The sequence below is a fragment of the Herpailurus yagouaroundi genome, unplaced genomic scaffold (genome assembly GCF_014898765.1).
Source record: "Herpailurus yagouaroundi ecotype Mexico unplaced genomic scaffold, PumYag 184, whole genome shotgun sequence".
NCBI lineage: Eukaryota > Metazoa > Chordata > Mammalia > Carnivora > Felidae > Herpailurus > Herpailurus yagouaroundi.
Genome location: NW_024412415.1, coordinates 36,194,080 through 36,218,001, shown reverse-complemented (window position 1 = coordinate 36,218,001; position 23,922 = coordinate 36,194,080). Strand labels below are relative to the sequence as shown.

At 44.7% G+C, this 23,922-nt stretch overlaps 1 protein-coding gene across 1 annotated transcript in view; it reads right to left on the bottom strand.

Moving 5' to 3' along the window:
* Positions 1-4,840: 4,840 nt before the first annotated feature.
* Positions 4,841-23,922, bottom strand: part of LOC121041939 (thrombospondin type-1 domain-containing protein 4) — a 196,145-nt gene continuing 177,063 nt past the window's right edge. Inside the window, exons 9-12 of the mRNA XM_040493136.1 lie at positions 20,249-20,422; positions 13,129-13,308; positions 11,924-12,068; positions 4,841-6,215 (exon numbers count right to left, since the gene is read on the bottom strand). Of these exons, the coding sequence (XP_040349070.1) occupies positions 6,073-6,215; positions 11,924-12,068; positions 13,129-13,308; positions 20,249-20,422 (642 nt within the window). The 3' untranslated portion in view covers positions 4,841-6,072. The remainder of the gene's footprint in view (positions 6,216-11,923; positions 12,069-13,128; positions 13,309-20,248; positions 20,423-23,922) is intronic.

The following is a 23,922-nucleotide window of genomic DNA, read 5'->3' as shown; positions in this document are numbered from 1 at the left end:
GAGATGCTGAGAAAGTTGGCTGCGAGTTCCCACCCTCTCGTGGCCACGTCAATTCTCCAACTGTTACCCACTGAACAGAACCAGGAGTGTGGGATGGTTTGGGGTGGAGAGAATTACTTTGCTCCAGTAAAGGTGCAGTAAAGCGAGGCGAGTTGAGAAAGAGAGCAGGTATTTGGAGGGTCCTAGTCTAGTCAAGATACTTCCCCAACAAGGTGTGTGACCCTCCCTGGGCAGAGAACTAGCCATCGGGATGTTCGGTTACTCGTTTACAAAGCAGGACTTGACAGGGCAGCTTTGGCCAAGTTGCTAGTGGTTCTGAGATATGAGGCCACATTCAGCTCAGGTGAGGATGCACCACTGGGTTCAAAATGGGGGACCCAGAAATGGGAAGTCCATGTGCCGTGGTTCAAAATGGGGGACCCAGAAATGGGAAGTCCACGTGCCGTGGTTCAAAATGGGGGACCCAGAAATGGGAAGTCCACGTGCATGTACTTGCCATCCCAGACCAGGTGAATCACTCAAAGCTGCTCTACCGACAGAATCACCAAAGCCTAGACTCCGAAGGGACCTTAGACATCATATTGCCCGAGCTGAGCGCCTGAATGCCCTCTCCAGCATCCCTGACAAATGGCCATTCAACCTCCGCTGAGACCTCCCAGTAACGGGAGAGCCCTCTACCTTCAGGGAGGGCTGGTTCTTCTCCAGGAGCTCAAGTCTGCTTTTACTTCCTGGTCTTAGGGTCACTGTCCTTATAACACGGCCCCATGTCTCTTCTCCAGGCTACACGTTCTCATGACGTCCTCTCCACCGTTCCTAACTGTGTGCACCCCTCCTCAGGATTGGGCGTGCTCATCTGAATGTTACACACTACCAATACTCTCCAAGTGTGGTTGCAGCAATCACAACGCAATGTGGCAGACGGTCACCAATGTTTTCTCCTCATGTAGCCTGAGTGTCTCATTTCGGGTTTGTGTGTGTGGGGGGGTGGGGGGTGGGGTGCTGGAGGGGAGCCTCCACCCCTTTCTTGACTCACTGAGCTTAGTCAACTGGAATTCTCACGTCTCCTCCACCTTGTATTTGTATAGTTTTGGGTTTTTTAAAGTTTACTCATTTATTTTCAGAAAGAGGGAGAAAAAGAGGTAGAGAGAGAGGGAGAGAGAGAGAAAATCTGAGCCTAACATGGGGATCTAACTCAGGAACCAAGAGACCGGAACCTGAGCCGAAATCAAGAGCTGACTGAGCCACCCAGGTACCCCAGTCTAGTTTTGTTTTGTTTTGTTTTGTTTTTAATCCCAAGGTAGACTTATGCTGCTTCCTCGTGAATTCCTAAGATCCGGGTTTTGTTCTAGTCTCCCAGATCTCTTTGGATCCCGAGCCTGTCACTGTCACCAATTTCATGTCATCTACCAATTTCATCAGTAAGGTGTCCAACTTCCCATCAAAGCCATTTAAAGATATGGTAAGGGTCAGATGTTGGCCTCCACCTGCCAGACTGATACAGGTTCCTTCAGGTTTGATTATTCAATCTGTTTTAAGGAAAGACATCTATCTTTTTATCGCTTATATTTATACCTTCTACACTAGAAAACCAATATTCAAATTCTAAAATGGCTGTATTAAAAAAAAAAAAAAAAAGGGGGAGAGCCACTGGTTTAGAAAGGTACTAGTCCTATCCGGATTTCTCTCTCTGTCACACAACTCGATGAGAATAAACTTAGTATCTCCCCACCCATTGTTCACCTCCTTGGTAAGGCCATTCTTTAAAAAAGTTTTTTTTTAATGTTTATTTAAACATTGAAAGAGAGGACAGAGTGTGAGCAGGGGAGAGGCAGAGAGAGAGGGAGACATAGAATCAGAAGCAGGCTCCAGGTTCTGAGCTGTCAGCACAGAGCCCGATGCGGGGCTCGAACCCACCAACCGCTAGATCATGACCTAAGCAGAAGTTGGACGCTTAACCAACTGAACCACCCAGGTGCCCCAAGGCCATTCTTTTCAAAGGCAAGTGTCAAATGCTAAAGACTTTGAGGATAAGCAGATGACATGTACTCACGGAAATGAAGCAGTCACAACATTCCAAGAGCCCTGAGCAGAGAGGCAAGGGGAAAAGGGACAGATGGGGACAGTTCTGAGAGCTCCTGCCAGCAGTGTCGCTCCTCGAGGGTGGGGACAAGCCTCACTTCTCTTGGTTTCCTTACTAGCGTGAGGGCAGTGGCCCAGACGCACCTGTAAAGTGCTCAGCTGACTCCTGTCTCCACCTAGTGGCCAGGTTGACAAGCTTTCTTTAGTGTCTCTCATGCTATTCTGGGGTGGGGGAATCTGAGCGTGAAGGTGGGAGACTGGAGTGCATTGAATGTCCTTTGCCTGGACTGCAAGGAAAACACTTTCCTTTTCTAATGAGTGAAGTAACATAGCAAACTCCTTCTGTTTGGAGATTGTTGGCTTTTGTGAGAAAAACATAGAACATCTTCGATTCGTCTAATTTTAAAAGTCAGGGCAGGGAATGAGGCGATTCAGTACACAGGAAGAAGAAAAGCAGAATTAAAATGGAACTTTCAATTCTGCACGTCCCCGGTTGAGGGAACATGAGTGGGTGGAGAAGGAGCCGGCAGATAATGGGAGAAGGAGGGTGAAATAAGGGGGTGCCAGGAAAGGGAGAAAGAGACCTATCTGTGGGGAGAGTCATCAAAAGGTGAGCTTTCCTCTGACCCCCTCCAGGAACTTTATCGCTGGAAACACTGAGGGACCTTATCATACGTGTTGTGCCAAGGACAAAGGCATTCAGGTGTTGATACAATAAACCCGGAAATGAGCGAAAACTGGATTTCAAAGACAAATAAGCCGCTAAACCCCCTGTTCTAGTAACTTATAACCTTTCCAGAGATAAATGAATTCCAAGAACAGCTCAACTATTTGCTGGAAAAGAAAAAAGACGCTTAGTTTAGGTACGTTTTCTCCCTGAAGACAAAGGACTGACCCCTGTGCACCTACTCAATTCCGCCAGAGGCAGGATGGCCATTCTCACAGGAAGATCACGGTCCCTAGCACAGCTGTTGTGTAACGTTTGGGGGCCCCAGGACACCAAAGACATGTCAAAGAGACAAAGCCAGCATTGACGCAGCCAGTCATGAGAATCTAGAGTTGGACCACCCTGGGGTGGTGACTTGCTTGATGAAGAAATCCCCGTTAGGACGGAACATCGCCCATGTAGGGTGGTCCAGACCTCTGCGGGGCAGCCTGGATGGCTCCAAGGTTTCCCCTCAATTTGAGTGAAATCAGCCTTTCTGCTCTTTGACCCACTGATCTTGCCCTCCACCCTCCAGCATGTAAAGAAAGCTTCCTCCAAGGGACCCTTCCAATCGGGGGCTTGTTCCGCAAGGTCTGAGAGCAGCTGCATGAAGGCAACAGTTCTCTTGTGACAATATGCAAAAGTAGGTGGTGACAGGGAGAGAGAGGGCTCTGGACAGAAACCACCCGAATGCTTGGCTTCTCTGGTCCTGCTGTGCTTGGCGGGCATGGGAACCGGGGTCTCTGCCCATCAGCTCATTGCACGAGTTACACTGTGTGGAGATGAGGACAGATGGGTGTGCTTTTGCAAAATGGCGGCTGGGCTCCCCAAGAAGAGAATAAGACCCAACGAAAGATCACACAGAATTTCTGAAAGCCCAGGGGTAGTGACAACTGAACACAGTGTGTCAGAGTGGGCTGGCCATACGGTTTCCAAAAGCTTTAAGTGACCGTCAAATTAGCAGATTTTTGGGTTAAAGGGCTCATGGGAGAAACTCAGTTACTGAGAATCCAGGTTTGCTTTGAAAGGGAAATAAGCCCAGGACCACGGTACTAAATAAGACAGATTTTCTGTAAGATTACGGTTTGTTTAAGCCTGAAGTTTTTCTTAATTGGTGAAAGAATATAAAACCCTTGAACAACATGGGTTTGAATTGCATGGGTCCGCTTATACAGAGATTTTTCTCTCTGATAAATACCATACAGTATTGTAAATGTATTTTTTCTTTCTTGTGATTTTTCTTTTCTTTCTTTAAACATTTTTTAGGGTTTAATTTTGAGAGAGAGAGAGATAGAGAAAGAGAGAGAGAGAGAGAGGGAGAACGAGTAGGGGAGGGGCAGAGAGAGAGGGAGACACAGAACCCAAAGCAGGCTGCAGGCTCTGAGCTGTCAGCACAGAGCCCGATGTGGGGCTTGAACCCATGAGCTGTGAGATCACAACCTGAGCTGAAGTTGGAATCTTAACCCACTGAGCCACAGAGGTGCTGCTCTTGTGATTCTTCTAAATGACATTTTCTTTTCTCTAGCTTACCTTATTGTAAGAATATAGTATATAATACATAATACACGTAAAAATATGCGTTGATTGCGTCATGGGTAAGGCTTCCAGTCAATGACAGGCTGTTAGTAGTTGAGTTTTTGGGGAATCAAAGGCTACACAAGGATTTTTGACTGCACAGAGGGTGGTTGGCAGCCTAAGCCCCCTAACTGTTCAAGGGTCAACCATATATATATATATATATATATATATATATATATATATTCTTTTTAATTGGCTTCTCAGGTGGTTTACCTTTCCCTATGCACTGCATCCCCCTTGCAGCCCGAGGCGTCTAGAACTGCAGAGTCAGGTGAAGGGCATCGGGGAGGATCCTGCCACTGCGGCCGTCACTGAAGGAGCCCACTGAAGGAGACTCTTCCTGGCTGCTGTATGAATGCAGATCTTAGTGCTCAAGTCTGGGATGGTGCGTACAGGTTGTGAGTCACAGTGGGAGGGAGGGATGGGAAGTCAAAACAGAAACCCAGAAATCAAACTGGAAAAACCAAAGGGAGACTCTTTCTAATATAAACACAGGTTTTATGCTGAGATACATTGGTTAGACTCTCCACTGGGTGATGTGTGGTGAACATCCCAGCAGTGACTGCGAAAGGAAGGAAAGCCCAGAGCCCAGAGATAGGAAACAAGGGCTCCGTGGCCAAAGGGACCCCGGTGTGCAGCTCCCTGCGGGCGGGGGGGAGGGCACATATCACGGGGGAATGCACTCGGAATTTCAGGCATCACCTTGCTACCCCATTGACTTTCTTGTCTCGTGGACAATTCCGTTCAGGACGGGGTTTAACAAAAACCTGCGCAGGGTCCTGTAATGAGGATCTGTGACTTTGTCAGGTAAGGGACAAACAGAAACAGACTTTGGAAACAACAGAGTGCAGCGGATACAGTCTTGACCTTTGGCCAGAGGAAAGAATTCAGAAACTGGGTTTTGTTTGCTGAGCGGGGAAATTTCTCAGTCACTTGGTCTGAAATGAAGCCATGTCCTGTAGACCTAAGGCTTCTGGGCAGGCCTTGGGGTGACTTTTATGGTCAGATGACAGGGGTCGGACTCAACTCTGCCACCGAATGGGTGAATGTACCTGGCAGGTCAGTTACACAAATTGAGCCTCAGTTTCCTTGTCAGTAAAATGGGGATGATGGTTCATTCCCTGGCTTCCATTCTGGGGCTTCGTGGGCCGCTAATGATCTAGTACCTGTGAATACACCTGTGAAACAATAAAGCACTATATTGACATGAGATATTTGTGTCATAAGGCAGGAAAAAGCCTAATGTCTTTGAGAATAAAAATAGGCACAGCCAGGCTGAGGTAAGAGTGGGAAGCAGGCGTCTCAGCAAGGCTTGGTGGGGCTCCGGGGTGGGAGCTGCCTCTTCTGACTCTCCAAGGGGCCCCGATATTGAAAAGGGCAGTAGCACCATGGACGAGGCAGCGCCCCTCCAGTGACTTAGAAAGTGCTGGCACGGGAGTTGGCTGAGAGCCACATGCACCCCGCCCCCCACTGCGTGGTTTTCAGATGGCACCTTACCAGGTGCCAGGTTTCCCAAGGAGGGATCATCAGTTTATGGTGATGCTAAAGGACAACCGTGGCTTGGCTCCTGGGCACGACGTGTCCGCTTTGCCGAAGGTGGGGTGGTGACTACGCTGGCTGGCGGCCTGGAAGCCTCTGGCGGAGCAGCGGCCAGCCAGTCCCACCGCCGACAGACTCCCCGACCGCCCGACTGCCGCGGGGCGGGCGTGTTATCTGCTCCCCAGGAAGCCCGGGTGCCTGTTGGCCACACGCGTGCAGGAGGCACAGCAGGCCGTCTTGTAGTAGTTGTAGACACACAGTCGCGCCTGGACCACCACGTTGCAGTTGTAGTACCTGTCCTTGCAGTTTTCATCTGCAGCAGAAGAGAACAGAGAAGACTCTCTGAGCATAGAGCCAGCCCGGACCCATGGGAAGAGAAAGGACAGTGGACTTGGCTTTCCATCCTGGTCCTGCTTTAGTACCCATGGGAGGTGCAGGGTGGGCGAGGAGCTTATGTTTATCTTTCCTTTTTTAAAAAAAAAAAATTTTTTTTAACGTTTATTCATTTTTGAGACAGAGAGAGACAGAGCATGAATGGGGGAAGGTCAGAGAGACGGAGACACAGAATCCAAAGCGGGCTCCAGGCTCTGAGCTGTCAGCACAGAGCCCGACGCGGGGCTCGAACTCATGGACCGCGAGATCATGGCCTGAGCCGAAGTCGGACGCCCAACCGACTGAGCCACCCAGGCGCCCCTATCTTTTTCTTTTAAACATGGTAACAGAATGGACGGTGTCCTCCCTGCTCCCCAGCAGAGACACAGTTCCCAGAGTTCACTCCGCGGCCACCTCCCCTTTCTTCTCACCTGCCCCCGAGGTCATCAAACCCCACATTTGGTATTTATTATCCCCAATCCTTTCTTCATACACGAGCTGTGAATGATTGTGCCCCAATCACTATGTGGCATTTAAACTTCAAAAAAAAAAAAAAAAGATACAGATTGTATATATTCCTTGGCAACGTGCTGTACGTTGACTTTGTGTGATTCGCTCATGTTTAATGAATGCTCTGCGGGAGTTCATTTTCATCGTTACGTGCCGCAACTTATGGACCCATTTTCCACTGACAGTTGTTTTCCATTTTTTAAGGCCGCAAACACTGCTCCTTTCAACAACTGTTACACATCCCCTTATCTGGGTCCTGCTGGGTCACAAGGTAGATGCAAACTTACTGGATCCCATCTGATGGCTCTCCCAAGTAGGTGCAGCAACCGACATTTTTGTCAGCGGTACAGACGAATTCCCTTTGTGCCTCATCTTTTTGCTGATCTGGCGGATGTGACCTTATCCCCAAATGAGGTCGAACGTGTTGTCATCATACGCCTACTGGCCATTCGAGTTTCCTTTTCTGTGAATTGCTTTTCCCATCTTTTGACCAATTGCTAATTTGGTTAACTTAAAACAAATGATTCAAGGACATTCTTTGCATATAATGGGTCTGATCCTTTTTGTTCATGGTAGGTGTTGCAAATATGTTCTCCACGCCTGAGGCCTTTCTTACCAGTTTGCCTAGTGTTGACTGGCAAATAGATTTTATTTTTAATATAATAGGCATTATAACATTTTACTTTGCGGTTTGGGATTTGTGTTTCTCATCGAAGAAATGATTCCCTATGCTAATAGACATATTTCCGCATATTCTCTTTTAAAAGTTACAAAAATTTCTCTTCACGTTTATTTCCCTAATTCACCCAGAATTGTTGCGTGGGCATGTGCGGTGACAAGGAGGAATTCAATTTGGATTTTTTTCTCTGTGGGTAAACAATTGTTTCATTACCATTAACTGATTGTTCGTGTTTCCTCCCCAGATTCGTAATGTTAACTTTGCCCATGTATCACAAGCCACTCTATGCTCGAGTGTATTTGGGGAACTCTATCCCGTTCCTTTGGTTTAGTTATCTATCTTTGTGCCAGTATCTCCTGATACATCATAGGATATGTTCCCCAACATTGGTCATTATCAAAATCACCTTGCCTATTATTATTTCTTTGCTTTTGCTCTTCTGTGTAAACTTTAGACACTGTCTGTTAGATTTTTCTATGAAAAGCCCTGTCTAGATTTTGATTAACGTTACTTGAACTTACAGATTAATCAGGGAAATAACTGACATAATTTCAGATGCTTGCTTTTTGATATGCCTCACAAGTATACTTAATCCATTTATGCATCATGACATACAGCTTTACCACATTCAAGACGTCAATCCTGTCCTATGTGCAGTAGCATAATTAGCCATTTCCTTCTCCCGGTAGAAATGTAATTGCTTCCAATTTCTATGAGTCACAAGAAATTCTACAATTCAGTCACTTATCAATTCTACACAATTTTCCCAGCCCTATTCCTCATGTATGTGAATATCCATACATTTTTGAGAGCAAAGCTTGAGTGTAAATTTCCGGAAGTAGAGTCACTGAGTCAAAGACACCGAATACTTTGTGTATTGAATGATAGTGCCAAAGTTCTCCTAGAAGATTACATTCCCCCCACAACTTTGCCAACAGCGAATACTGTCCAATTTTTAAAAGTTTTCCAGTCTTAGGGAAAAACACAGACTACCATTATTTTTAAAATTTGCCTTTTTGATGTGCTAGTGAAGCTGATTACTAACTCCGCCTCTTCCAACTATGTTTGTTCGTATCTTTTATCCTTTATAAAATTGGATCACTTGTCTTTTCAGGTACACAGCAAAACTGAAGGAAAGGTACAGAGGTATAGGGATTCTTTTCTTTGGGAGACAGAGAGAGACAGAGCACAAGCGGGGGAGGGGCAGAAAGAGAGAGGGAGACACAGAATCCTTAGCAGGCTCCAGGCTCTGAGCTGTCAGCACAGAGCCTAACGCGGGGTTTGACCTCATGAACCGTGAGATCATGACCTGAGCTAAAGTCGGATGCTTGACTGAGCCACCCAGGCGCCCCTCTTATCTTTTCTTTTTAAACTAATTTGTGTGAGTTTTATGTATATTAAGGATTTGACTCTGCTTGAGTGGCATTGATTTGATTCTTTGATTCTAAGATACGGTCAGTTGTGAGGTGATTTAGTAACGGCTCTCTGGAATTAAGTGAAAGATTATAAGAATGTATGTAGAGAAGAAAATAGTGTGTGAGTACATGGGCAAATGTATGCTGTTATCAGGTTTCTGAAATCTACATACATTCTTATAATCTTAGAATCAAAGAATCAAATCTCCCAGTGTATACAGATTCTTGCTGGGTGCAACTGTCTGGGATACACTTTGTGCTTCATAACTCTGGCTCACAGCCTGGACATTTTTAGTACCTTTGGCTCTGATGGTATCGATCGGGATCAATCTGAGGCATATGAAAGAATACCACGGTCTTGCTTCCAGTTTCTCTTTTGTTGAATCTCATAGTTTCCCTTTTCCTGAATTGAATTTTCTATAATTGGAAACTAAACAGTTTTTTTTTTTCGTGTCCTTGCAAAGACACCATAGACAAGTGGAAAAGACCAAAGCAGACTGGTAAAAAATTTCTATCACATCAAATTAGTTAGAAACCTGGAGGAGATGTCTGCTAGCTGAGGGCTAGCCCTTCAGAATACACGAACCGTTTATGCCAATCACTCCCAGCTTGCAAACTGTACAATCAATTCTATGGGTCTGGTAATTTTGGCTGTCTTTAATTATCTTGGGCTGGCCCGAGACAAATAGACAAGTTTATATACACAACTTTTCTTTCCAGTGTTGCATTACTTTTTTTAAAAAGCAATTTACCTAACAATTTAGGATCCACATTTAAATGAATGCTTTAATTATGTGCTGCCAATGTAAGTAAGTTGATGGAGGCGACATCTAGGTGAACATGTTTGTGTGCATGAATCGGCAATGGTACTTCTGTCACTCTGGGCTCTGGCTCCTGGCTGGACGGTTTCCTCTCATATTGATTGTGTCACATTGCAGTAAGGTATATTTCACATTGTCTCACAATCGTTCCTCATTCTCTCTCTCTTTTCCTTTCTTCGCTTCTTTCAACTTGGGTTATGATGTCTGTGATGGTTCATTTTGTGTGTCAACTTTACTAGCGATGGGGAGCCCAGATTGAAAGTGATTTCCGGGTGTGTTTCTGGATGAGGTTGCATTGGAACTGACGGGCCCCGTAAAGCAGGTGGCCCTCCCCATTGCAGATGGGCCTCATCCACTGAGGGCCTGAACAGGACGTAAAACAGAGGAAGGAGGACTTTGCCCCTTTTCTGTCTCACTGCTTGAGCTGGACATTTCATGTCGTCATCTCGGCTCTTGGACTGGGATTCACGCCATCAGCTCCCCCTGGTTCTCAGGCCTTCAGACTCAGATTGAATTACACCAGCAGCTTTCCTGAGTCTCCAGCTTGTGACGGGTAGATTGTGGGGCTTCTCAGCTTCTACAGTCATGTAAGCCAATTACTCATTTCTCCCTTCTTTTCTCTCTTTACCTATCTATCTATCCATCTACCTATTTATCTATCTATCCCTCTCTCTCTCTCTCTATCATCTATCATCTATCTATCTGTCATCTTTTGTCTACCTACCCACTTATCCATCCATCTATCTTTCCTATTGGTTCTGGTTCTCCAGAGAGCCCTAATACAATGTTCTTAACAGAAAAATGTTTTTAATTAATTATGTTTTTACATTCAGCAATGAGGCCTCTGAGTTTTGGGTCTAGTTTATGAAGACTTAACCAACTCTGAGATGTATTTTCTCTGGCATTTTTACAGTATGTTTTTTTTTTTTTTTTTATGTAAGGATCTTCAATCCATTAGGCACTTGTGTTTCTATATGGCATAAGGCAAGATTTAAGATGCTTTTCTTTGTTTTTTCAAATGGATCTTCAACTATCTGAATACAGTGGAAATCTCTCCTTTCCGTACTTCCTTAATATTAGACTATCATACTTCACTTCCTTGGTATAAAGGAATCTGTTTCAGAATTCTGTATTATAACATTGATATGCCTGTCTCTTCCTGAATCAGTAGTATATAGTTTTAATTTATGTAGTTTCATAATATGTTCAAGTATATGATAAGGCAATATATTAAATTTTTTTAAATGTTTATCTATTTTTAAATTTTTTTTTCAACGTTTATTTATTTTTGGGACAGAGAGAGACAGAGCATGAACGGGCGAGGGGCAGAGAGAGAGGGAGACACAGAATCGGAAGCAGGCTCCAGGCTCTGAGCCATCAGCCCAGAGCCCGACGCGGGGCTCGAACTCACGGACCGCGAGATCGTGACCTGGCTGAAGTCGGACGCTTAACCAACTGTGCCACCCAGGCGCCCCATGTTTATCTATTTTTGAAAGAGAAAGGGAGGGAGAGAGAGAGTGAGAGAGAGAGAAGCACAAATGGGGAAGAGGCAGAGAGAGGGAGACACAGAATCCGAAGCAGGCTCCAGGCTCTGAGCTGTCAGCACAGAATCTGACGCAGGGCTCAAACTCACAAACTGTGAGATCATGACCTGAGCGGAAGTCTGATGCTTAACCGACTGAGCCACCCAGGAGCCCTGGCAATCTATTTGAACATATTATATGCTGAACCCCATGAACCTTATTTTATGCTCTTTATAGTATTGAGTGTTCCCACCCAGGAACAGTTAGTCTCTATATCCATTCACATTTCCTTTTATGTTCTATACCAAGGTTTTCTTATTTTTAATTATTATTTAACATTTAAAAAATAGATTTAGACCTTTCTTATTAATTTTCTTCCTTACACTGACTTGTTCCTACAGTTAAAAGTTGAACTCTCACTACTTTGACCTTAAAGATAATGGAACCGAATCTCTGAAACCATTAGCATTTTAAGCAGTTCACATTTAAGTATGGAGGGTGTTTTGGATCACCATCCCTGCTATGAACAGTCATCTTAAACTGTGAAACTTATCACACTGAAAGTATTTTGACCCCCTGAACTCCATGACTATGCACAAGGTCATGGAGAGATCTAGATGGGCTTGGCATTTTCATACCAGAGAACTTGATGGAGTTTAAGAAGGATGTATCTTTTCTCCTAGAAAGGAATCCCAACTTACCAACTTCAGGGACACAGTCCTGAGGGTTACAAGATTCTTTCTCTTCTGGTTTCAACTGAGGGTCACAGAGATTGCTTAGGGTCATGTCATCTGACAGGCAGCGCACTTCCCGGACCCGGAAGCCACCCTGGCAGCTCTTGGAGCACTGCATGGCGACAAAAGGAGAGCGTTAAGAGATTTTTGACAGTCCATTAGCCTAGCACATTGGAGGCACAGATTTTGGAAGATTTGAAACATCTTCAAAAGGAAACCAAATACTAAAATAAACTCCCATGCGTCCAGCAGCATCAACAACCATCAACTCACAACCAATTATGTCCCAACTATACCCCAACCACATCCCCTGTACAACAGCATTTCTCAGAATGTCCGAGGATACCTGCATCCAACTCACCTAAGGAACTTGTTCAAAATGCAAAATACTTGGCTAGGGTGGAGCCAGAATCCGGTCTTTCCAAACAAAATGCTGGTTGATTCTTTTGCACACACTAAAACTGATGGGGCGCCTGGGTGGCTCAGTCAGTGAAGTGTCCGACTTCAGCTCAGGTCATGATCTCCTGGTTTGTGGGTTCAAGCCCTGCATTGGGCTCTGTGCTGACAGCTCAGAGCCTGGAGCCTGCTTCAGATTCTGTGTCTCCCTCTCTCTCTGCCCCTCCCCCACTTGCATTCTCTTTCTCTTTCAAAAATAAATAAACATTAAAAAAATTATTGGGGCGCCTGGGTGGCTCAATCAGTTAAGCGACCGACTCCGGCTCAGGTCATGATCTCACAGCTCGTGAGTTCGAGCCCCGCGTCGGGCTCTGTGCTGACAGCTCAGAGCCTGGAGCCTGCTTCGCATTCTGTGTCTCTCTGTCTCTCTGCCCCTAACCCACTTGCATTCTGTCTCTGTCTCTCTCAAAAATAAACAAACATTAAAAAAAAAATTAAAAAAAAAATAAAAATAAAAAAATTATTAAAAAATAAATAAGTCAAACTGAGAGTCACTGCGTTATGGCCTCTTCAGTTTAGAGATCAAGACGGTCCCAGCCTCTGGCTCCTCCCACCAAGCAGGCCCCAACAGCCACTGTCTAGAGTAGGTCACTGTAGGGAATCTACTCCAGGGCTGAGCCCAGTGCCTGCACACAGTAGGTGGTCTGGCTGTCTATGGGAGGAAAACAAAAGCGTGATGTACTAATGTGATGTCTATAAAGAGCACCATGACTTACCATGCTCCATTCTGTGCTAAACCATTTGGCCCCACAAGGCTTGAGGTGACACGACTGCCGGCTGGGGGGTCTTTCCAGGAAGGAACATTCATATGGGTCCAACACTTCAAAGGTGTCTACGTTCTTCCTAACACAAATCACCTCCCTCTGTTGGGTCCCGCTCCCACACTCGATGGAACACTGGAGAAAAATCAGAGAAGGATGGGTGTCACATGACAGAAAGGGGACGAGAACATCATGCGGTGTCTGTCTGAGTGCTTTTTATCATCAGTTCAGTGGGGTTGAGCCCAACGGCACCTGGAAAATATTACTGGACGAAAAGTTGCAGGTGGATTCCAATTTTCCTAACAGCTCTGTGTTTGGAATGGAGAGTAGGTGCCCTGGGTTATCACAGCGCCAGGACTGTGGTGCCCTCTGTGGTGAGACTGAAACGGTTTCTTTTAGACCACCTCTTTTATATAACCCCTCCCCAGGCACACAGGCAGGAACACATCAGCCTGTCAATTTGGTTGTCCCTGTCCAGTAGATTCTGACACTGCTCATTGTAAAACAACGAACCAACATTCTGATGGCTTTGCCAGGTCTCAGTGCGTGGATACTGGGAATGAAGTAGTCTCTTAGAGCCCACACACCTGTGGATGAAGGGCTAAATTAAAATTCTTCGGGATGCACGAACGTGAGAAGATCCAAGACTGGGGACAATGCCCCCTGTGGTCAACCCTCCCCTCCCAACAGGTGGCCAGCAGGAAGCTTTGACGTTGGAGTCCAAGCCTTTCACTTCCCACCTTGGTGGGAAGTGTGCAGGGGGTAGTCACACAAAGAGGGTGGTCAGACAATTACATGCGTTGGCGTATTTTGTTAGTTTCCACGAACACGATGCATATAACTGCTCACCAAGTATTCTATGTAAGTATCTGTTACTTTGTAAAATGTTTTCTGTTCACGTTTGGTTGACTCTTAACACTTCTTGATTACAAAAATTTTAAACTGTGATCTATATTCTTCTAGAGACTTTAAATAATCTACTACCTGTATAACAGCCTCTAATAATTTCTTCAGTTGAAACTCTTAACATTACCTTTACTGTCTGTATGCAGGAACATAATCGAATTAAAAAAAACGGGGGAAAACCCACACATATCTACAGAAAAAAAAGACAAACCCCAAACCAACAGACTATGAATTAAGCACACAGGACATCATAAGCATCACCCTCAGCAATTTCCCCTTTGTGCCCTTTTTTGGGTGGGCGGGGCATCCTCCTAAGACATCCAGAGAATACGTCTTCTTAGTTTGTTTTTCCTATTTTTTTTCCACGTTAGTTTATGATTGATTTGGAGTATATTCAGGTTTTGTCCTTTTCTTACAAATGCTGCAGACAATGACAGCACCAGAGGCAGGGGAGGAGTGACCAGGCTGCCAGGCAAAAGGTCTGGCCTCCCCTGCAGGAGGAGCGAGTGTGCGTGTTAAAGCAAGGGTGGAATAGGAGACATGGAAACTAGTCCAGACATCGTCACTAAACAGCTCTGTGACTTTAGCCAAGATATTGCACTTCCCCATGGCTCTACTGTCTCACTTGCAAAGTGGCGGTTTGGAAACCTAATCAGAAAGACTCCTCCCCGCCATGACTGCTCTGAGGGTCTGTGTCTGTACTGAGTGCTTGGCAGAATAGCAGAGTACAAACCTTGACCAAAACCTGAAGTTATTTGATGCTATTTTTAGAAAGTCCTTGAAGAGATTAGGCAATTAAGGGAGAATGAGTACATAGCTCAGCCTTCTACCCTCAATGCCCAGAAATGGCAGAATATTTGTGTTAGGAACAAGTGAATGTATGTGTGTATGGCAGGGGCGGGAGGGGGGTGATATACGTGTGCATGCAAGAAATAGCATTTGAAAACAGGAAAGGATACTCATCCTTGGTGGAACGGGAGTTATGGGGGATACTAGAAGGGTGAAAGGCAGCTGAGACTAAATTGAAGAAGCACATCATAGTTCAAAATGCACATGCAGGAGGATGCCTGGCAACGAGGAGAGTTCAGGTGCTTTGGGTGAGAAGGAATATGAGGAGCAGGAGAGAGGACTCAAGGCAGTGAGAGAGTGACCGCTAAGGTACTGACCAGGAACAGCTGGGCTGGCCTGACTGTGCCCGGGTGCCTGACAGTAAAGACATCTGCCCCTACTGTCAAAGGGCAAAGTGAAGGCATTCTCAGATTTTCAATGGCTCAGAAACTTACCACTCATGATCCTATTTGAAAGACTTACTGACTAACGGTCTCTAACCAGATAAAAAAGAACCTGGAAGAAGACACACCAGCAAGGACATAAAGCAGAAGTTGGCAAAAGCTGTTGTTAATAATGGATACAGGGGTTTCCAGGGATGACGAAGATGTTCTGGAATCAGACAGTGGTGGTGGCTATACAGTTTTGTGGATATACCAAAAACCACTGAATTGTATACTTTTAAAAGGGTGAATTCTGGGGCGCCTGGGTGGCTCCGTCAGTTGGGCGTCAGACTTCGGCTCAGGTCGTGATCTTGCAGTTGGTGATTTCGAGCCCCATGTCGGGGTCTGTGCTGACAGCTCAGAGCCTGGAGCCTGCTTTGGATTCTGTGTCTCCCTCGCTCTCTGCCCCTCCCCCGCTCATGCTCTGTCTCTCTGTCTCAAAAATAAATCAACATTAAAAAAATTTTTTTAAAGGGTGAATTTTATGGTATGTGAATTATATTTCAATAAAAAGATAACCTTTGGGTGGGAGAAAGCTATTTTTAAACCTAAATTTTCTTGATTTTCAGTATTTTCTATCAAATTAGTTAACATTAATATGGAGCTGGATCCAGATGATCTCAAGATCTTTTGGGAGCTATTGTGGATTGAGAAAGTGGAGATAAATAAATGAGGACTTAAGGTTTCTGTTTTCTTTTGGGGGAAGATGTAGTTATAGATAACACAGATAGAAACATAAAACTTTAAAACTGCTAAATATTTGAATGTTATTATCAAATGAATAAAAATAGAATTTATAACTTCCAAAATTAGAGGGAAAAATGGAATTAGAGAAACCTAATCCATGCAAATGTGCAGAAAGTTAAGAAGAAACAGACCCAGAAAACATGGCAATAACCTAAACAGGAAACATAAGTTAAGATGGCAGGGGAAAGTCCAAACATATAATTGATTGCAATAAATGTGAGTGGTTAAATTTTAACTCTTAAAAAAACAGAGACTTGCTTGGGGTGCTTAGGTGGCTCAGCTGGTTAAGTGTCTGACACTTGGTTTCAGCTTAGGTTGTGATCTCACTGTGAGATCCACTGTCAGCACGGAGCCTGCTTGGGATTCTCTCTCTTCCTGCCCCTCCCTCACTCCCTCTTGTTCTTTCTTAAAATAAATAAACATTAAAAACAACCCCAAACCACACCAAACCAAAACTACAGAGACTTGCAGACTGGGTAAAAATACAGTCTTGCCTACAAAACGCATACCTTGGAAAAGTACATAAGAAGATGACAAAAATGCACTAGGTGAAATTCGACAACGAGAAATGAGAGTAATGTAAATATCAGGTAAAATGTAATACATGGAGAAAAGCCTCGAAGAGCAAGTGGTATTTAACAGGGATAACTACTTCCACTGAGCAGTGGGAGCGATTATGTGTGTTTGTGCACCTGAAGAATTCCTGCAGCTGTACATTGGTGGATCACTGATCCAAGACCAGATGAGAGTGGAGATATCTGCTCAAGATGCCAGTGAAATCCAGACAGATAGGCAGACAAGAGGGCTGCTCTCAATGGCTAGAGACTGTGAAAGACCCCCCAGAACAAAGACAATGTGCAGGTGAAGTAAACCCAGAACTGGTGGGGAAGATAGGAAACATCTGTGATCCGTCTAGGCACTGACCTAGATACTGGTGGAATACCCTGAGTAAGAGTTGGGCTACTTTGGCTGCAGGTAGAAAAGAGACTCCTTAAGCTTGACAGGTCTCCTTCTCTTGGATTGGCTTTCTCCACAAGCCTCAACAAGGCCGCTGCTAGCACCCGTGCTCACGACTTCCCAGGTAGTCTCTTCCCCCAAAGCCCACACTAAAAGTCCCAGAGAAAAACTCTGCTTGGCTCGGCTTGGGTTACACGTCCACCCTGGACGATTCACTGTGACCAGGCTAGTGGGGTGTTCCAGATGCAACTATCGTTCAAACCACATGGATGGAAGCAACATTTATTTTTATTTTAGTTTCAACGAATAAGCATGCTCTACTTCATTTTCTCTGGGGACAGCATCAGATTCCCAGGGTATGGAGGTGCCCCCAGACTCCAACATCCTCATAAATCCAGAACGAAAACCTTGTCACATTCAGTCATGTCCTGACCCTTTTGGACAACAGGGCAATAAATTCTGTTTCTAATCCTGGCAGAAACAAACACTGCCTTCACCCAGATTCACATCACTCTCAGTTCTCTGAGTAGGTCAGGCATCAACAGGAGGCCTGCCAGGAAAAAGGACCCTGAGTCCTGCTCCCCTCTCATCTTGGGAGATTGGTAGACATTCGAGTTGAATTGTACTGCTCATCCTCACCATGTGAGGGCTGTTACAATTTCCCATAGGGCTCTTGCCGTTGCCTTGGTTTCTGTGGGTGCGTCGTATAATACAGCTCCTTCTGAATTATCTTTGGGATTCAGGTCCCACGCCCTCAGTGTGTTGCTATCAATAATGACACAGAAATAGCCGGCAGACAAAATCATAACCATGGGGAGAAGGGAACTACTATTTATTAGTTGGTATTCTTATCCTCATGTTTGGATGGGGAAACGGGCCCACAGAGGTTAAGCTGACTGCCCCGAGTTAGAAGAACTACAGAGAAATAGGGCTGGGGTCAGTTATCAGGTGTTATCTGCCTCTGATACCCACTCGGGTAGCACTAGAAGTACTTGGATTCTCTTTCTTTCCGAATTTTCTATATTTTACAGTTTGTATTATAAAAACATGAAAGGAAACTTGAGAAGAAAACATTTCCCCCTGTTGTTCATATAAAACCCCATTCTTTGAAGCGGCTGAGATGACATTCATGTGTTTTCATATTCTGGTTTTCACTTGCCACTATATCATGTGTACTTTCTACGTCTCCCTAATTGTCACTGTTATTGTTACATGATATTCTAATGAGTTATGATATACCATAATATCCCTATGTGCCCTGCTGTCATGAACACCTCTGTTAAAAATGCCTTTTTTGCCCCCCTTCTGGTAATTATTTTCTTAAAAAGAATCCCCAGAAGCAGAGTGACTGGTTAAGGCAAATGAACATTTTTATGGTTCTTGACTTTTATTGCCAAACTGCTTTCCAAGGGGGTTGTATCAGCTTACAAGGACGGGGCAGTCCATTTTTTCAGGGTCTGTTTTTAAGGATACTTAAAAGAAATAAAATTCTATATGGAGCCAGAGGTCCTGATAATGTATAAATCATGATCATCAGCCAAAAACGTCTTGGAGAACCAGCCAGCCCTGAGAGCCAAATGCTTAGGGGCCCAAGAACTCAAAGTACTAATGTTAATCATAATGGGGCAGTAAGAAGGAATGATCTTTTTTCCACATTTTCTTAGGGAGTCTGTGTTCAATTCTGGAACACTGAGGGGGGAAAATCAATTGATCATTTCAGTTGCTTTCTTAAAGTATTTGGTATTATCTGTTTTTTTTTTTTTAATTTTTTTTTTCAACGTTTATTTATTTTTGGGACAGAGAGAGACAGAGCATGAACGGGGGAGGGGCAGAGAGAGAGGGAGACACAGAATCGGAAACAGGCTCCAGGCTCTGAGCCATCAGCCCAGAGCCCGACGCGGGGCTCGAACTCACAGACTGCGAGATCGTGACCTGGCTGAAGTCGGACGCTTAACCGACTGCGCCACCCAGGTGCCCCAGTATTATCTGTTCTTTATAAGGAACAGCCTCAACTTTTTCTACATGAGCTTCTATTTTCTCCTGTTATTGAGACATAATTGACAACAATTGTAATATATTTAAAATGTACTCATGATGGTTTGATGTACATATGCATTGTGAAAGGATTCCCACAGTCAAGTTAATCAACCTCCATCGCCTCCCATATTTCTCTCTTTTGTGTGTGAGAACACTTATATTGTATCCTCTTAGCAAATTTTGACGATACGGCATTATCATTATCTTCATCGTGTTATACATTAGATCTTCAGAACTTTTTTTTTATCTTACAATTGAAAGTCTCTCTGTTTTACCCACCTTTCTCTATTTTCCCCACTCCACCCCCACCCCCAGACCCTGGCAGCCACCGTTCTGCTGTTTGTCCAAGTTCCAGGTTTTTTTTTCAGATCCCACATGTAAGTGACACCATGCAGTGTCTTTCTCTGTCTGGCCTATTTAATGTCCTTCAGGTCTACCTGTGTTGCAACAAAGGGCAGGATTTCCTTCTTTTTTATGGTTGAATAATATCTATACTACATCAGTTATATGTATTACATCTTCTTTACCCATCCACGTCTCAACAGACACTTAGGTTATTTCCAGATGTTGGCTACGGTGTATAATGCTTCTACGAACACAAAGGTGCAGGTATCTCTTCGAGACACTGATTTTGCTTCCTTTGCATATATCCCCACAGGTAGTATTGCCGGACCCTATCTATTTGTGCTTCTGACACTCAAATACAGAAATACAGACAAAACTGGCTTTACTGACGATAATAATGGCAGCGGCAGCTATAATGTAGAGTGTATTTGTTGTATGGCAAGCAAATGCGCTGCATTCTTTATATACATTTCCTTCTTCATTTCTTCTAAAAATAACCTCGTACAGTGCGGTCATTAGCAGCATTTTATAGACAAAGAAACCATGCTAGACCATACTCTCCTGAGGGCGGGGATATTTGTTTTGTTCATTGATGTAATTCATGTGCTTAGAAGAGCACACAGTAGGAGCTCAAGAAACACTGTTGACTGAATGCAGCTCCAAGAGCATAAGTAGCCTCTCCAGGGTCACGGGCAGCACTGCTGAGATTCAAGCCCAGGATGCCTGGGCTACTCCCATTCCTGGTTCCTGACCCCTCTGCTATGGATGCTCTTATCAGAGACAGACAAACACAGCCAGTTCTGGCCACTCACCTGGCTCCAGCTCCCCGCAAACCACTCCACCTTGCCCGTGCAGGGCCCATTGTCACACGGGGTGGCCTCCGCTGGCCGGTTGTTCCCACAGCCCTCCAGGGGCAGGCTGCTGACGTGGTTGGTCATGCACACCACTGAGCGTGTCCGCACTCCAGCCCCACACTCTGCTGAGCACTGAGAGACAGGAGATAGTTCCATTAGAGGGGACACCCCTACAGGCTCGGAAACCACTTTCAAATGATGTGAAGGAGAACTGAACATCTCATTTCCCTACCAACTCTTTCCCTTCGGAGTCTCTGATCACTTTTCCCGCATAGCCTACTCCATTATGGAGTACCAGTATGGCAACCCCGCCCCCCCATCTTAGATTTTCTGGGACAGTCTTCTTTCCAAATATCCTGTCCCACTATTGCGATTCATACGCTTACACACTTGTCAGACTGCCTGTCTTGGCTTTTGCTTTTGAAAACACATCCAGTAGCAGAAGAATGAGACCATCAACACTTGGGCCTCTGTCTACCTGCTGGTCGCCGACGTTGGGCTAGTCTGGGGACACTGGGGAAGTGAAGTCTGCCACCTCATCATTGCCACCTGCTCTTAAGTCCCTGAAGGCCGCAGCTGTGACAGTGTTAGGAGACAGCTTGGTATAGAGGGAGAGCTTGGCCCGGGAACCAGACATATCGATGTTAATACGTCTACTAGCTGGGTGGCCTGGGGCAAGTGACCCAGCCCCTCACGTGTTTGGCATACTCACCTGGACAGCTGGCATAGGACAGGTAACGAATGATGTGCTCTGCGTACAGCAGATGTCCAAAAAATGGTATAAGGGGCTTTAAAGGGTCAAGTCCTATATCTCCACTCTAAAATAGAGAAACTGAGGCAAGGTCTTCACTTACAGCCACAGAACCACCAGTGATTTGTCTCCTATAATCACACTGTTCTCATCTAGTGCCTAGTAAACACATTCCTGAGCCATACCCTAAAGCTCAAAGAGCGTTCTCCATCTGTCTTGAAATACTTTGGAATGCTGCCTTATTTTGCGTCTCATCCTGTACATGCAGACATTTTCTGGACCTCTTTGTCTGAGTGTTCCCCAGATACCTCATGTCCAGCATGTAAAATAATGGAACCCTGCCTTCACCACCAACCCCATTGCTACTCTTGGTTTTCCAAGTTGTGCTCAAATTTCTACCAGGATTCAAAAGTTGACTGTTCTTCTGAGTTCTTGCTTCCAACATTCAGCCAACGATCAGGTCTCACAGATTCTGGTTTGACCACATTTTTTCCTTTCTGCCCATGGCTCCCAGCACTACTAATGCTCTTCCCCTGGACTGTGGTCACAGCCTGTTACTCAGCCTCATCACCCTTTCTAATTTGTTGGGCTTCCAGGTGTTGGGACTGCCATGCTGAAAGTCCCCCCAATGCCATCCCATTCCAACATGGATTTCCCCACCTGACATCAAAGCTTTTCTAGAAGATGACCTCAGTCAACCTCAGCCAACCTCAGTCTTCTAGGCTAACTCACCATTATTCTATCCCACACACCTCATGCTGGACAGAGCCAGGGTCCTCCATTTGCCATCGCATGAAGGGCTCACTGGACCTTGGCCATGCTGTTCCTTCTATCTACCTAGAGCGCTCTTCGCCTTCCTCAGGACACACCAAAATCTGTTAAGGCTCAGCTCAGATGCCAGTGAAAACTCCCTGCATTGCCTGATTCAATACTCTCTTTCCAGCCTCAGGATTCTCAAGGCACTCTGCATTCTACCGTCTTCCTCTACTGTTACTTATGTCCTACTTTGCTTTATTCTTTCCTTTATAGAAGTAGGCTCAGTGAAGGAAAGGACTATGGAATCATCTTTAGTTCCTTCTCAGGTCAGCACCTAACTTATGGGCAAATCCATGAATATCAGTTGAAGAAATGAATACAGACTTGGGTCTTCCTTGCTCATTTCTCTTCTGTAACCAGCACCTTCCAACCCTGAAAGTGGCCCTTCAGAGCTCAACCAAAGCCTGTTCTAACAGTTTCTTCCCTTAAAAACAGAAGGGAAATTTGTTTCACTAATGTTACTGTTTCAAAAAAATAAGCAAAAGCGATGTGATTTAGAAAAAATTTGAGGAAAGAAAAAAATACAACCCTGTTTCCTTATCAAAATATTCATTTTCTTTTTTTGTACATTGCTGTCTAGTCTTGCAAAATCACAGCCCAGGATGAATAATCAAACATTTATATGACCACTGCTGGGCTGGGCCTGACTCCTCAGGGAGGAAACTCTTTGTAGCTTGAAGGGGATTAGAATATGCCACCCCATAATATGCTGCTTTGACCTATTTTTAATTGAAGGTGATTGAGAAACATCAGATCCAGGAAGGGCTCTCTGCCTTCCCCCTTCCTGCCTAAAAGCAGTGCATAAGTTTCCTGTGAGAAATTTCGGCCTAGAACCAGGAAGAAAACATTTTTTGTTTTTGAGGGAGGGTACAGAGACAGAGGGAGAGAAAAAGTCTTAGCCAGTCTCTATGCCCAATGTGGGGCCCAACGAGGGGCTCGATCTCATGATCCTGAGCCGAAACCAAAAGTCAACACCCAATCGACTGAGCCACCCAGGTGACCTAAAGAGAACATTTTTATAATTGCCATTGCGGAGCTAATGCCAAGAGGAATGTAGACAGACTTTACTAAAATAACTCTAATCCTCCATTAGTTTCCCCCATATATAGACAAACTTAACTAAAATAACTCTTATCTTCCATTAGTTTCTCCCATATATTTCTCAGCCACTTTCCTACAATTTACTGTCCTGGAAGCCCCAACGCCTTTCCTTGGTCTAGTCACTTCTTCAAAATTTACCACTCTTTGTTAAAATGGTATATAAGCCCTCAAGTCTAGCTGCTTCTTTGGGATTTTCACTTCTTTCTTATTAAGCTCCTTGTGCCATGTAAAAAAAAAATTAACATTAAATAAAATTTGTTGGCTTTTCTCTTGTTAACCTGGCATTTGTTAGTTTAATTTGCAGGCCTCCATTGCAGAACTCAAGAGGGTAGAGGAAAAGAGCCTCTCCTACAGGCTCACAAATGCTTTGCATGACTTCTACTCTATCTGCACTGTTACTGGGAATTTGAGCTAATGAGTCAGTCCTTTTTACAAAAAAGAAAATCTTTTCTTAGAGTAATTGGAATATTCTAGGCGAAAGGGTTTTTTTTATTTGTTTGTTTGTTTCAGCTGTATATTATCTGGTCTCTTTCTTAGCTTCAAACACTCAAGATAGTTAAATCCTCCTGAAGAATACAAGGTGAATTGAATCTAAGTTATCTTCCTGTTTCAAACCCTAAGAATATTTCTTTCCATGTAGCTTCCATTTGACCTACTAACTTAATTTCTGCTTTCCAAACCAAGTCATATACACGCATCTGGGAAAATGTCCTCAGACCCCCATGTGCTGAATTTTAAAGAAGAATGTTACGGGTCGAGCCAAGTACCCAATGAGAGAACATTACAGGGATGAACCATGTAGAGGAGCTTGACTTTAGCATACAACCGCAGCGAAAAGCACAACACATTTCAACTTGAAAGTAGCTACCCACCCCAAACCTGGCTCAGGAAGTCTCTCAGCAGGAATCAGGGGGAACCATGGATCTCTACCAGGAAGCACAGACCACCCTTCAACTTGAGGCAC